The sequence below is a fragment of a genome, unplaced genomic scaffold, assembly GCF_019419815.1.
Source record: "Pyrus x bretschneideri cultivar Hongxiangsu unplaced genomic scaffold, Pyrus_bretschneideri_v1 Contig14, whole genome shotgun sequence".
In the NCBI taxonomy this organism is placed as follows: domain Eukaryota; kingdom Viridiplantae; phylum Streptophyta; class Magnoliopsida; order Rosales; family Rosaceae; genus Pyrus; species Pyrus x bretschneideri.
The window spans coordinates 3332501-3345615 of record NW_025999435.1 but is presented as its reverse complement, the minus strand read 5'-3'; the positions used below and the strand labels follow the sequence as shown (position 1 = coordinate 3345615).

The following is a 13115-nucleotide window of genomic DNA, read 5'->3' as shown; positions in this document are numbered from 1 at the left end:
TTCAATATGACCACAATTGAAGGCCATGTGAATGCTACAAGGAAATTGCAGCAACCGTGACTTTGTGTTTGCTTGCATGCAATTGTGCATGTTTTATTTTCTATGCATTAAATGGCAAATGGAGAAAAAGTTGTACTCTATAACAGAAAAATTACGTATGGTATATTTATATTTATGACTAAACTTTGTATCATATATTTATATTTTTAGTTTGTACCCACTTTTAATTTGCAACCTTTTTTTAAATTTGTAGTATTTTATTTTTAGTTTTAATTTGTACCCATGTATTAATTTCTTTTTGCGCCCATATTTTTTAAAATTTCATTTGTACTCATAATTTTTTAATCTTTTATTTGTACCCTAATTTATTTATAATGTACCCGTTCTTCTTTACTAATTTACCACTTTGTTATATGTGAAATGTACCAATTTTTTTTAACACTATGGCTACATTCTTTTGCCATCTGTTTTTTTTTTTTAACACTTTGTTCTATGAGAAATGTACCAATTTTTTTTAACACTATTATTTCTTATTGTTACATAGTTTTTATCCATTTATTCAATCAAAATGTTTGAATTTTTTTATTGTAGCCGTTTTTAATAGTATCATAATGAGGGATTTTAAATTTATAGGATTATAAATGTCATAAAATATCAAACAATTAATGTCAAAACTATAAAAATATAAATATCAATAGTAATATAATGAGGTGTACAAATTCAAGGGACTTTGATCAAACTTTGAATACCATTAAGGTTTTAATCAAAGAGTGTTATGAATTAGGGACTGCATCCAAAGTATCCCCAATTTTAATTACTATATTGAAAAATGATTGGTGGTTTCTTTTCCTTTCAATTACCCCTGTGCCTGTGTGGGCGTGTGAGTGATTATATGAGTATCATTTTTTTATTAGTGGTTTATTTTCTTTTCAATTCCTCTCTATTACTCGTGTGGTATAGTTGTGACATCTCGTCCCGAAATTATCGAAAACTCACTTGTGAAATGACTACTTTGCCCCTAGTTAGTTTCTTTTACGTTATTGGTGGTTTTGTGTGGTGTTGGCAAGTGTTGGGCCACACACACACACTGTCACTCACCCTCACCCTCTGTCTTTTTCCCTGTCTCTCTCTCCCGAGCTCCATTCCTTCCCTTTCTCTTTGAAAACGTACGGACAAACCCAAAACCCCTCAAACCTTAGCAGATCGAGGAAACCAAGGCCACGTTCGAGCTCGTGGGGCTGAGAGGAGTGCAGACGTACCGTTTTCAGGTGAGAACTCTAACGTTTTCACGTCTATTCGAAGTGGTCCGATTTGAGTACTATTCATGCAAAAATAATTTAGCGCGTTTTTGGGATTTTGAAGCTCGTGGGTGACTTGGTGAGGTCCCAAGGAGCCTCGGAGTGCTTCGTTTGAAGAGTTTTGACGTTGGAATCACTGCGTTCGAACTTGGCCGGATTTGGAGTTTGGTGACAGGTGAGATTCCATCATTTTTGACCCTTAAAAATTGTATGGTCGTGTTCTACTAGTCTTAGGCTTCATTTTGGTGCAAGAATCGTGAAAAATGGTTGAAAAACGAGAGAGAAAACAAGGTTTGCAGGTTTCTCCAGTTTCGCGCCGGCGTCGGAGGCTCGCCGGAGAAGGAGACGAAATATTCCGTCAAATCTAACGGAATATTCCTGACGCCGTTGACGGAATCCGTTAGAACTAACGGAATATTCCTCACGGCGTCAATTGACGCCGTCAGCGTGCCAGGCACGTGCCTGCGCGTGGCCGGCGCGTGGGGGCGCGTGCGGCGGTGAAATTTTTTTCTAAAATTATGGGTGTGATCCTGAGGTTGTGTAGAGCACGTTGGTATATTCAATTGTCCATTTTGAGCAATGTATGAGAAGTTATTACGAAAGTTAGGTTATGTGCTTTAAAATTAACGTTTTTATAGTTATTTCGCATATAGGTGATACGTATCCCGAGGACGAGCGTGCTCACTCGAGGCAGGGGGGCTACGACCCTTCCACATACCAGTGAATGGGCTTTTGGTTTTCCGTATATACCTATATACATTTATTTTCCCAGAAATTGTTTAAAAATGGTTAATTGTTTTATGCCATGCACCATATTATTATCGTTTATGCATCATTGCATGCACTAGTAATGACATACATATACATATGCATATTTGGTGCTGTGGACGCACAGGTAAGTGCCAGGTAAGTGGTATTCATGTTTATATTCAGTAGTGGTTTGAGATACTTAGAGAGCTCATAACCTGCACCCCCGGTGTTAGTGCTCCCGCCCAGAGTAGGGCACAGTCCTTCACGTGATGTTCACCTCCCGCACCACACGCTCAGCTTGGATCCAAGTTAGGTGCACAGTCCTGTCGTACAGACCACATTAGGTGGTTCCGACTCGTAGGTGACCCGCGATTATTCGCACAGCCTTCACGTGATCGTAGCACTAGAGCGTATATATATGTTACACCCAGGCCTGTCGTACAGACCGCTTTAGGTAGTTCCGACTCGTGTGCAGGTTTAGTTATTGAGATTGAGATTTGAGCTTTAGATGCAGCCGTACAGGTCACGTTAGGTGACTCCGGCTGCCAGTTTAGATGTTATTGATTTGATTTACACCTGAGCACTTGCATTTCATTCTGAGGTTCCGACATGGCATATTCTTGAGCATGATTGGTATATATATATGTACATATGTTTATTTTCTGGGAAGTATACAGGTTTTACGGCGAGGGGTTAGAACTTATTTGTTAAATGGTTTTCGAAAAGCTTTGTTTTTGCCCACTCACGCTTTTGTTTTGCGCCCCTCCAGGTTCTAGTAGCTTAGCAGGTTCGGTGGTTTCCCAGAGGGCGTTCCCGGCATTTCTGACAGACACCCACCAGCGTAGGGTCACCTTCGGGTGTACTATTGTCGAGTCATTTTCTTTGGACTGCTGTAGACTTAATGCTCTGAACTTAGCGTCTCACTTACGCTAGCACTTGTTTTTATTACTTTGTATGCTAGTTTTTAATTATTCGTACATTTATATTACTTTTTATTAGCTTCCGCACGTGCACATGGTTACGTCACCTCCGTGTGATGGCCAGCACGCCCTGATCTCGGTCGGGGTGTGTCAATAGTGGAATTTATGAATATCATTTTTCTTCCTTCATATTTTTCCATTTTTCTCACCATGATTTGTAATTCTTTTTCTTTGCTGCTAGACCAAGTGGTGTCCTTATCCGGGTTGTGAATATGCTGTTAATTTTGTTGGTGACAATGAAAATTATGATGTATCTTGCCTCTGCTCCTATGGATTTTGCTGGAATGTAAGTTTCCTTTTGTAACTTTTGGTATTTAATATCTCAGCGAAAACTTATCTATATAGGTGAGTCAAATTTTGTTCTGGCTGTGCAGTGTACAGAGGAAGCTCATCGTCCTGTCGACTTTAGCACTGTGGAGAAATGGATTTTAAACAACAGTGCTGAGTCTGAAAACATGAACTGGTTTGTATTTTCTCTTAGCATCCAAAATTGTATTTTGTGGTTTTACACTTTTACTGAATGCATTTCTCTTTTGATACGTTTATTGGCTTTCTGGTTGTTTCCATGGTAAGAATACCCCTTCATTATGTGCTTGTCATAATTAGAGTATTATGTTTTTCTTCTCCTTCTCTAACCTTTATTTCTCACTAATTTTCATGTGCTGAATCGATAACTTCCACTACTTTTGGTATGCAAGGGAATTTAATGTGATAAATTGTGGGGAATATTAACTTTTTTGGTAATTGGTTTCATGCGCGAGTTACGCGTGTGTGCATGGGTTAGTGTGTCTAGCGTCTGAAATCCTCTTAAATTTTTTCCTCAGGCCATGTTTGGTAACTCGGATTGGATTAGGAGGGAGGGTTAGATTGCTTTGGATCATGTTGGATAACATTAATGCAATGTTATGTTTGGGTGCTACACAGGATACGAGACTCTGAATAAACTAAAATATGGTCGTTTGAATTTAATTTTCATGGTCCGGTGTAGGGCTCAGTGCTGGGTCACTAGTCCTGTAATGTCTGGAAGTATATTAATTAATTATGTTGAATTGAGTGGTGCAAAGTGAAAACATGATTAGTTTTAGTTTCAGATACACCATTGAAAGTTAACTTTTATTAACACTTTTATGTGAGTTGGTGGAATTCTTGGTAATTCATGTTTCGTTTTGTATTGTTCTGTCCTAACCTTTGTTGATGATGCTCAGGATACTGGCCAATTCTATCCTATTTTTACTTGAAATATATTTTGCTAATTAAAATGTGGTCATTTTTTGTTTCAAAGTCATTAAACATGTGTACAATCCATGTTTGGAAAATGTTTTGTCTAAATTATTAGAAAATCATGGCAAAAAAGTATATTAATGCTTGAGGAAATTTGATGGGCTGGGAATAAAGGTGTGTGGAGCTAGTAACAACTTTGGAGGTGCAGATTTTCTAATCCTTTCTTTACGCTTGGAATTTCTGAAAGGATTTTCAGCTCAATCAAAGAGCTGTATGGTGCCAGTGTTGACTGACCCGGTCAAGTCTTCCCGTCAAACGTGGAGTTGACGCTTGGAATTTTTGAATATTATTAGTCTTCAATATGACCACAATTGAGACCATGTGAATGCTACAAGGAAATTGCAGCAACCGTGACTTTGTGTTTGCTTGCATGCAATTGTGCATGTTTTATTTTCTATGCATTAAATGGCAAATGGAGAAAAAGTTGTACTCTGTAGGCTAGGGATAGAAAGGGGTGCATGCTAGGTAGGCTAGGTGTTGATTATGTTACGTGAACTTCAGACTTTTTGGTCTTCGAAAGTGGGAAGGTAAGCATCATAGAAGCATCCAAGGGGGAGAGTATCCGACTCTCCCTTTGGAAAGGTTGACCATGGGTTGAGAGAAAATCAAGGTAGCTAGAGTGAAAAGTATTCTAGTGAAAGAACTGAGGCTCTTGGAAAAATTATGCGAGTAGGTGTACAGGGGTTTGGGATTAGAATTGGATTATGTCGATTTAACTCATGTGTAACTTGTACTGTTATTCTCATAGTAAAGAGTAATATCTCTCTAGGGACATAGACAGGTTTTTTCCGAACCTCGTAATTCTCTCGGTGTCGTTATTTCTTGTATTTTAAATTATTCAACCGTGAGTTTGTATTTTGGTGAGGTTGTAGTCTGAATCTCATTTCCGCACTAACGAACGGGCCAAGACACAACCGGTGACGCATATAATATCCAACATGGACGTCAAGCATGTGCGTTGAGGCATGTAAACGTATGTCACACACGAAGACGGGGTGCAGTCTCTCCTGTCGCAACTCCAAGATTTGATACTACGTACCCATGTTTCTTCAAGAAATGCCTCTACTGTGGCAACACAAAAGAAGGAATGTTGAAGGCCATGCGAGTGGACCTTTCTAATCCTTGCAAGTGCCTGTAGTAGTATATACTTTCTATTACTGCTCAAATTCATGGAAATAATTATATTTGTACCTTAATTTACAATATTTTTGTCATCTAGACCTGAACTGAGAAAAATTAATAAAGTTGGACAACTTTATTAATTTTTCTTAAATTTTTTTTATAAATTCAAGTATGAGACATGTTGTTGAGCTCTTAAGGAACGTTTGTTTGCCTTCATTAAGTGGGACTGGAGACTAGATTAGGTGTTACTGTAGTCCCATGTTTGTTAGAGGAATGGACTAACTTTAGTGGGATTAAACCTCACTCGCCTCGACTATGGGGCTCGCTAGATAGTCTTAGCAAGACCCCCCCCAACCACCACCGGATTGCTAAGACACTTCTTTTCTCTTGCGTTGTCCCACTCGACTCCTCGCTCTGCTCGACTCCTCATCCTGCTTGACAACTTTGCTGGACCATCCCAAGACCACCGTCGCGTCCTCGTAAATCACAGCTTCCTCTGCCACTTTCTCTTCTTAGTTTTCTTCAGTTTTGTTTTGAAGATTCGTCAAATTATTAATGGGTTTTGATAGATTTTTGTTTTTGATCGATTTGTTTAATTGATTTCTCATATTTGATTGGTTTCTGGGTTTTGATTGCTACCCATTTGTTTTCAATTTATCTGCTATTTTTCCTTTTATGAATTGAAATACAAAGTCGTTCTATGTAAATTGTGATATGTTTTGTTATTAACTCATTAATTTCTGCTGGTATATGATCTTTTCCAGTTAATCAATACCTTTTACATTAAGGCTTATGGTAGTCTTACAAAAATCCAACGAATTGAGTGGAACTGTCGGTGAGGGTGAGGGTGAAACCAATGTTCAAGAAATCTTATACAAGGCTCGTTCATCTTCTAAACTGCAAATTTGGTTCTATTTACTATCAATTTGAGTCAATGAAAGTTTGATAAGTCTCCAAGTTGCAAAAGCACCTGTAATTCGTGAAGAAGAAGAGGGCTATACCCTTTTATTTTTCCATATATTCATTTTGATATTTTTAATAAAAAAAATAAATTAAAATATTGAAATAATAATAATTTATTGTTAGTCTAGCTTCTTAGTCCAACGCTACACCAAACGCTTCATTAAGCCAGTCCAGTTTAGTCTAGTCTAATCCAATCCAGCTTAATTCCTAAAGCTAGTCCTGTCCGAGACAGTCCGGTGCAACAAACGCACCCTTACAGTCTAGCCCGTGTTTTTTCACTTCTTTAGGTGTAGATTTGAACTTAATAAAAGATTCAAAAGCGATTTTATTTTGTCTATTTATAGAGATGCAAACCCAAAGTTGTACAATAAATCTGAAATGTTTTTGGCTACCCAAGATTTGAATTATTATTAATAATAATAATATAAAACATCTATAAATGTCCTTAAGATTGGCTTTTCAATAACAATATCAAAGAGAACATGTTAATGTATCAACTTTATCAAACGTCTATCTCATTACTTTGTATCCTTTTGAATAGAAAACTAATGTTATCATGATAAAAAAGTCATGTTAAAAAAAATGGTGTTATCTATGTGTTTCAGTATTCAATAATGCCAGGTTGACAATTTTAAGCAGAAATTAGGTTCTCATTTCTCCTTTTGTTACTCTATTGATTAAAATTTTATTCCTTTTCAATTTTTGATCAAGATCCTTGGGTATTAATAACATCATTAATTATTTTAATAATAAAATATTTTTTATTTCTAAATATATTCATTTAGTGTTAAAAATGTTACAATTAGTATATTTATATTTATGGCTAAATTTTTTATCATATATTTTTATTTTTAGTTTGTACCCATTTTTAATTTGCAAACCTTTTTTAATTTGTACCAATTTTCTTTTCAGTTTTAATTTGTACCCACATATTAATTTATTTTTTTGCCCATTTGTTTACCAGCATGTGACATTGTATAGTTAATCAATGATAGAAAAATTACATATGGTATATTTATGTTTATGGCTAAACTTTGTATCATATATTTATATTTTTAGTTTGTACCCACTTTTAATTTGCAACCTTTTTTTAAATTTGTAATATTTTATTTTTAGTTTTAATTTGTACCCATGTATTAAACTTTGAATTGTCGTCCTGTCGACTGTAGCACTGTGGAGAAATGGATTTCAAACAACAGTGCTGAGTCTGAAAACATGAACTGGTTTGTATTTTCTCTTAGCATCCAAAATTGTATTTTGTGGTTTTACACTTTTATTTAATGCATTTCTCTTTTGATACATTTATTGGCTTTCTGGTTGTTTCCATGGTAAGAATACCCCTTCATTATGTGCTTGTCATAATTAGAGTATTATGTTTTTCTTCTCCTTCTCTAACCTTTATTTTTCACTAATTTTCGTGTGCTGATTTGATAACTTCCACTGCTTTTGGTATGCAAGGGAATTTAATGTGATAAATTTTGGGGAAATATTAACTTTTTTGGTAATAGGTTTTATGCGCAAGTTACGCGTGTGTGCATGGATTAGTGTGTCTAGCGTATGAAATCCTCTTAAATTTTTGCCTCAGACCATGTTTGGTAACTCGGATTGGATTAGGACGGAGGGTTAGATTGCTTTGGATCACGTTGGATAACATTAATGCAATGTTCTGTTTGGGTGCTACACAGGATACGGGGCTGTGAATAAACTAAAACATGCTCGTTTGAATTTACTTTTCATGGCCTAGTGTAGGGCATGGTGCTGCGTCACTGGTCCTGTAACGTCTGGAAGTATATTCATTAATTGTGTTGAATTGAGTGGTGCAAAGTGAAAACATGATTAGTTTTAGTTTCAGATACTCCATTGAAAGTTAACTATTATCAACACTTTTATGTGAGTTGGTGGAATTCTTGGTAATTCACGATTCATTTTGTATTGTTCTGTCCTAACCTTTTTTTAATGATGCTCAGGATACTGGCCAATTCTAAGCCATGTCCAAAGTGCAAGCGGCCTATCGAAAAAAACCAAGGATGTATGCACATGACATGCACACCACCCTGCAAATTTGAATTTTGCTGGTATGCTTTCTGCTTCTGTTTCTTACTTCAATGGAAATTTATTATTGTTTGAAAAAAATATCTGAATACTTTTCTTTTGATTCTGTTCTAATATGGTTAAGTTTTACATGTGATGCTAAATGAATTATATGTACCGTGCAGGCTTTGCCTTGGTTCATGGGCGGAGCATGGTGAAAGGACGGGTGGTTTTTATGCATGTAACCGCTACGAGGCAGCTAAGCAAGAGGGAGCTGTAAGGATGATTTATGCTTTTCTTTGTAGTAATTCTGTTTAATTTCCCCTTTTGGAAGAATAGCATTCTTTTTCTTCTATTACTTAGAGTTTGTATTATTGATTGTAGTATGATGAAGCTGAGAGAAGAAGAGAAATGGCAAAAAATTCTCTGGAGAAATACACTCATTATTATGAACGTTGGGCAAGCAATCAGCTGGTATTCACAATTTTCTTTTTCAAAATTCCGCTGTTTCTTGTGCTATACCATGAATTCATGCAAGAGATCTTCATCATGCCAATTTTTAACAAATTCAGTTATGTTAGTAGCCTGGCTGTGTTTTTTGTCAGTGACCTTTTTCTCAATGATCAGAGAAGATATTGCTTCTCTTGACACTTATTTGATTACACTCTGGGTTTCTATTTCAATTTTCACCGAATTTGTTGCAGCAAACAGTAGTAGGAAGGTAGACACCTGTGCGTGACTTCAGTTTTGCAGGGACTGCATAGGAGGGTGGAAGCTTCCTTAAATTAGAATCAAGAATTTTCTGTGCATTATTCTTCCATTTTACGAATTTAATTGGCTAAGCCTTAATGCTGCTTTAAAATGGATCTTTATGAAAGTCCTTCTCTCTTTCAATCATTGACTAATTTTTTTTCTTCCTTGGCAGTCGAGGCACAAGGCTCTTGCAGATTTGAATCAAATGCGAACTGTGCATGTAAGTCTATGTGCTACATGCACACATACATATATACGAACAAAACATATATACATGATTTCATGTATTAGCGATTTTCATTCTTGGATGAAGTTCAAATGTGTTTAACAGTATGAGCTTAGAGCTCATCTTTCTACTCCATTGTATAACTAGAACCATATATAAACTTTGCAGATCTGAAATATTATTGATCAGTTGTAATCGACCATGTTGCTAATGACAGATGCTAGGAAGATTGTATTCGTAATTGACCATGTTGCTAATGACAGATGCTAGGAAGATTGTACTTACTCTATTCATAGATGCAAGGCTAGAAATTAAGTTTGTGTAGGGTTAACAGCATAAACATGAGATTTTATGTGTTTTCACCTTTCAGAAATTAGACTTGATAGAATAGAAAAATTGACCATAGTTGTGTTTCTCATCTTTCGAGCGGATTGTAGAACTAGAACCGTAGTTGTGGTTGTTGGAACTGTGTTTTCTGTGGGACTTGGAGTCCCACATCGCCCAAACATGTTTCTCATTTAGTCTTTATAAGTGAGTTCACTCACTTATAGTTTGAAAAGAATTGGGCCAAAGCCATGGACCTTGGGCCTTAGAATTGGAGAGTTTGGGTGTATATATTAAATGTCAAAGAGTACATGAGGTTACTACAAGAAATGATGACGATAATCATGCCTCAACTTCGAGAGTTCAAATCCAAGATTTGGAACCACGAAAGAGTAAAAGAGCAAAAATTGCAAAGGATTTTGGTCCTGATTTCCTCACTTTTGTGACTGAAGAAGAGCCTCAAACTTATAAGGCTGCATTAGAATCGTCTGAAGCACCTTATTGGAAAGAAGCTATTCAAAGTGAAATAGAGTCCATCATGCAAAATAATACATGGGAATTGGTTAATTTGCCTCCTGGAAATAAACCAATAGGACACAAATGGATTTTCAAGAGGAAATTGAGACCGGATGGTACCATAGACAAGTATAAGGCTCGTTTAGTTGCCAAAGGGTATTGTCAAAAAGAAGGACTTGACTATTTTGACACTTATTCACCAGTAGCTAGAATAACATCTATAAGGTTATTAATAGCTATAGCGTCTGTGTACAATCTTGAGATACATCAAATGGATGTCAAGACTGCATTTCTAAATGGTGAATTAGACGAAGAAATATATATGGATCAACCTGAAGGTTTCATTGTCAAGGGTCAAGAAAAGAAAGTTTGTAAGTTGATTAAATCATTATATGGACTCAAACAAGCGCCTAAGCAATGGCATGAAAAATTTGATCATAATATGATTACGAATGGATTTGTAATCAATGAAAGTGATAAATGCATTTATGTTAAGAAAACGAAAAATGCTTGTGTTATTGTATGTCTATATGTTGATGACATGCTTATAATGGGAACAAACAAAGATGTGATTAACTCCACAAAGAAAATGCTAAATTCCAGTTTTGACATGAAAGATATGGGATTAGCTGATGTGATTCTTGGAGTTCGAATTCTAAGGAATCCAGATGGATATGTCCTAACTCAATCACATTATGTGGAAAAGGTTCTAAGAAGGTTTGGACATTATGATTGTAAACCTGCAGTAACTCCTTTTGATCCCATTCATAAACTTACTAAAAACGAAGAAGATAGCGTATCTCAATTGGAGTATACCCAAGTTATAGGTTGCTTGATGTACATTATGAATTGTACAAGACCTGATCTTGCTTATTCAATAAGCCGACTAAGTAGGTATTCAAGTAATCCTGGAAGAGATCATTGGAATGCTTTAATAAGGGTATTAAGATATTTAAAGCATACACTAAACTATGGTTTGCATTACACTCAATATCCCCCAGTATTAGAAGGATATAGTGATGCAAATTGGATTTCAGGGAGCACAGACAGTAAATCCACAAGTGGATATGTATTTACACTTGGTGGAGCAGCTGTGTCATGGAAATCATCCAAGCAAACATGTATAGCACGTTCGACAATGGAATCAGAGTTTATAGCTTTAGATACAGCTGCTGATGAAGCTGAATGGCTTAAACATTTTCTGGAAGATATTCCATTCTGGCCCAAGCCTGTGACTGCAATATGTATACATTGTGACAGCATGGCTGCACAAGGTCGAGCCAAAAACGCTGAATATAATGGGAAGTCGAGACATATAAGGCGACGACATAAAACCATTAGACAATTACTCAAGAATGGAACTATTTCCATTGATTATATTAAATCTAAGGAGAATATTGCCGATCCTTTGACAAAAGGCCTATCCAAGGATCAAGTGGCATTTACATCGAGGGGAATGGGTTTAAAGCCAACTCAATGAGTTATAACTTGACGGAAACCTAACCTAGCTAATTGGAGATCCCATGGTCTAGGTTCAATAGGCAAACTAGTTGAGGAAAACTCAAAGTAAACAACACAATCTTTACTCATTCTTATGATGGAAAACAGTGTGTTGCCTGTTAGACGAAAAGGGTGAATAACTATTCTTAATAATGCTAATATCTTATGATTAAGATGAATAGAACAGGATATTCTTCATTAGCATTACCTATATGAGATTGATGTGGGGTCGCATCTTTGAGAATTGGTATGGCTACAATTCTCTAAAGGTCTCATGAAACCAGGATATGTTCAGGACCAAAATGAACACAACCGTATGAATTGACGTGTGTCAAGATGTGATATGTGTGATACTTATTGTTTCGATTTTACTACAAAGAATGATCAGTTCAAGATAGAAAATTCACTGCTTCATTATGTAAAACCGGTAAGTACTCACTAGAGAAGGTTCAAGTCCAAAAGACACCTATCCCGATGCGTATCATATCTAAGTTCTCTGGAAGTACATTACTAATGTCACTAGTATCTTATTTTCAATTCAAATGTGGGGTATTGCTAAAGTTTGAATAGAAAATGTGGGGTATTGTTGGAACTGTGTTTTCTGTGGGACTTGGAGTCCCACATCGCCCAAACATGTTTCTCATTTAGTCTTTATAAGTGAGTTCACTCACTTATAGTTTGAAAAGAATTGGGCCAAAGCCATGGACCTTGGGCCTTAGAATTGGAGAGTTTGGGTGTATATATTAAATGTCAAAGATGGGCCTTGGGCCTTGGGGCTCTTGGGCTCGGATGGACGAAAAACACAAGTTACGTTTTTGATTTTTTGGATTCGGTTTTTGACAGTTATGATCAGTTTTTGTGAAAGGTTGCATTCAGTTTTCTTTTTACAAAAACTTGATAAGAATGAACGGTTGGAGAAGTTCAACTGATGCCATTATATATATGGCAATAAAACTCAGAAACCAGTATCAAGTTTTCCAGATTTATACCTTCATATTCCGCTGAGAACCACACAACCAATTTCGCCAAGAATCCAAGTTCGAGTGCAAGAACTTGGATTAGATAGTTGTATCCTGCAAGATAGACGTCCATCGAACTGCTGCACAAGTGTAGGGACGAGTTTCTGTCTTAGGAGATTGCTCTGCAAGCCTCTATCGTCTAAGAACAAGTCAGTGATTTGTGTTTCTATATATAATTACACTAAGTGTTTATGTTTTAATATATTGTGTTTGTTGTTGCGTTTTACCATTTGTAATAAAACTGTGCAAATTTGTTGTATAACACATACTTAACATTTGATTGTTTCTAACAGTGGTTGCACTTGCACCCTCTCATGTCAACTGGTAGACTTTGACAGTGTAAATTAAAAAA

General features: G+C 36.3%; 1 protein-coding gene across 1 annotated transcript in view; it reads left to right on the top strand.

Moving 5' to 3' along the window:
• Window positions 1-7551: 7551 nt before the first annotated feature.
• Window positions 7552-13115, top strand: part of LOC125475240 (probable E3 ubiquitin-protein ligase ARI7) — a 6671-nt gene continuing 1107 nt past the window's right edge. Inside the window, exons 1-5 of the mRNA XM_048579806.1 lie at window positions 7552-7617; window positions 8362-8469; window positions 8611-8701; window positions 8810-8899; window positions 9351-9398. Coding sequence (XP_048435763.1) covers window positions 7610-7617; window positions 8362-8469; window positions 8611-8701; window positions 8810-8899; window positions 9351-9398 — 345 coding nt within the window. The 5' untranslated portion in view covers window positions 7552-7609. The remainder of the gene's footprint in view (window positions 7618-8361; window positions 8470-8610; window positions 8702-8809; window positions 8900-9350; window positions 9399-13115) is intronic.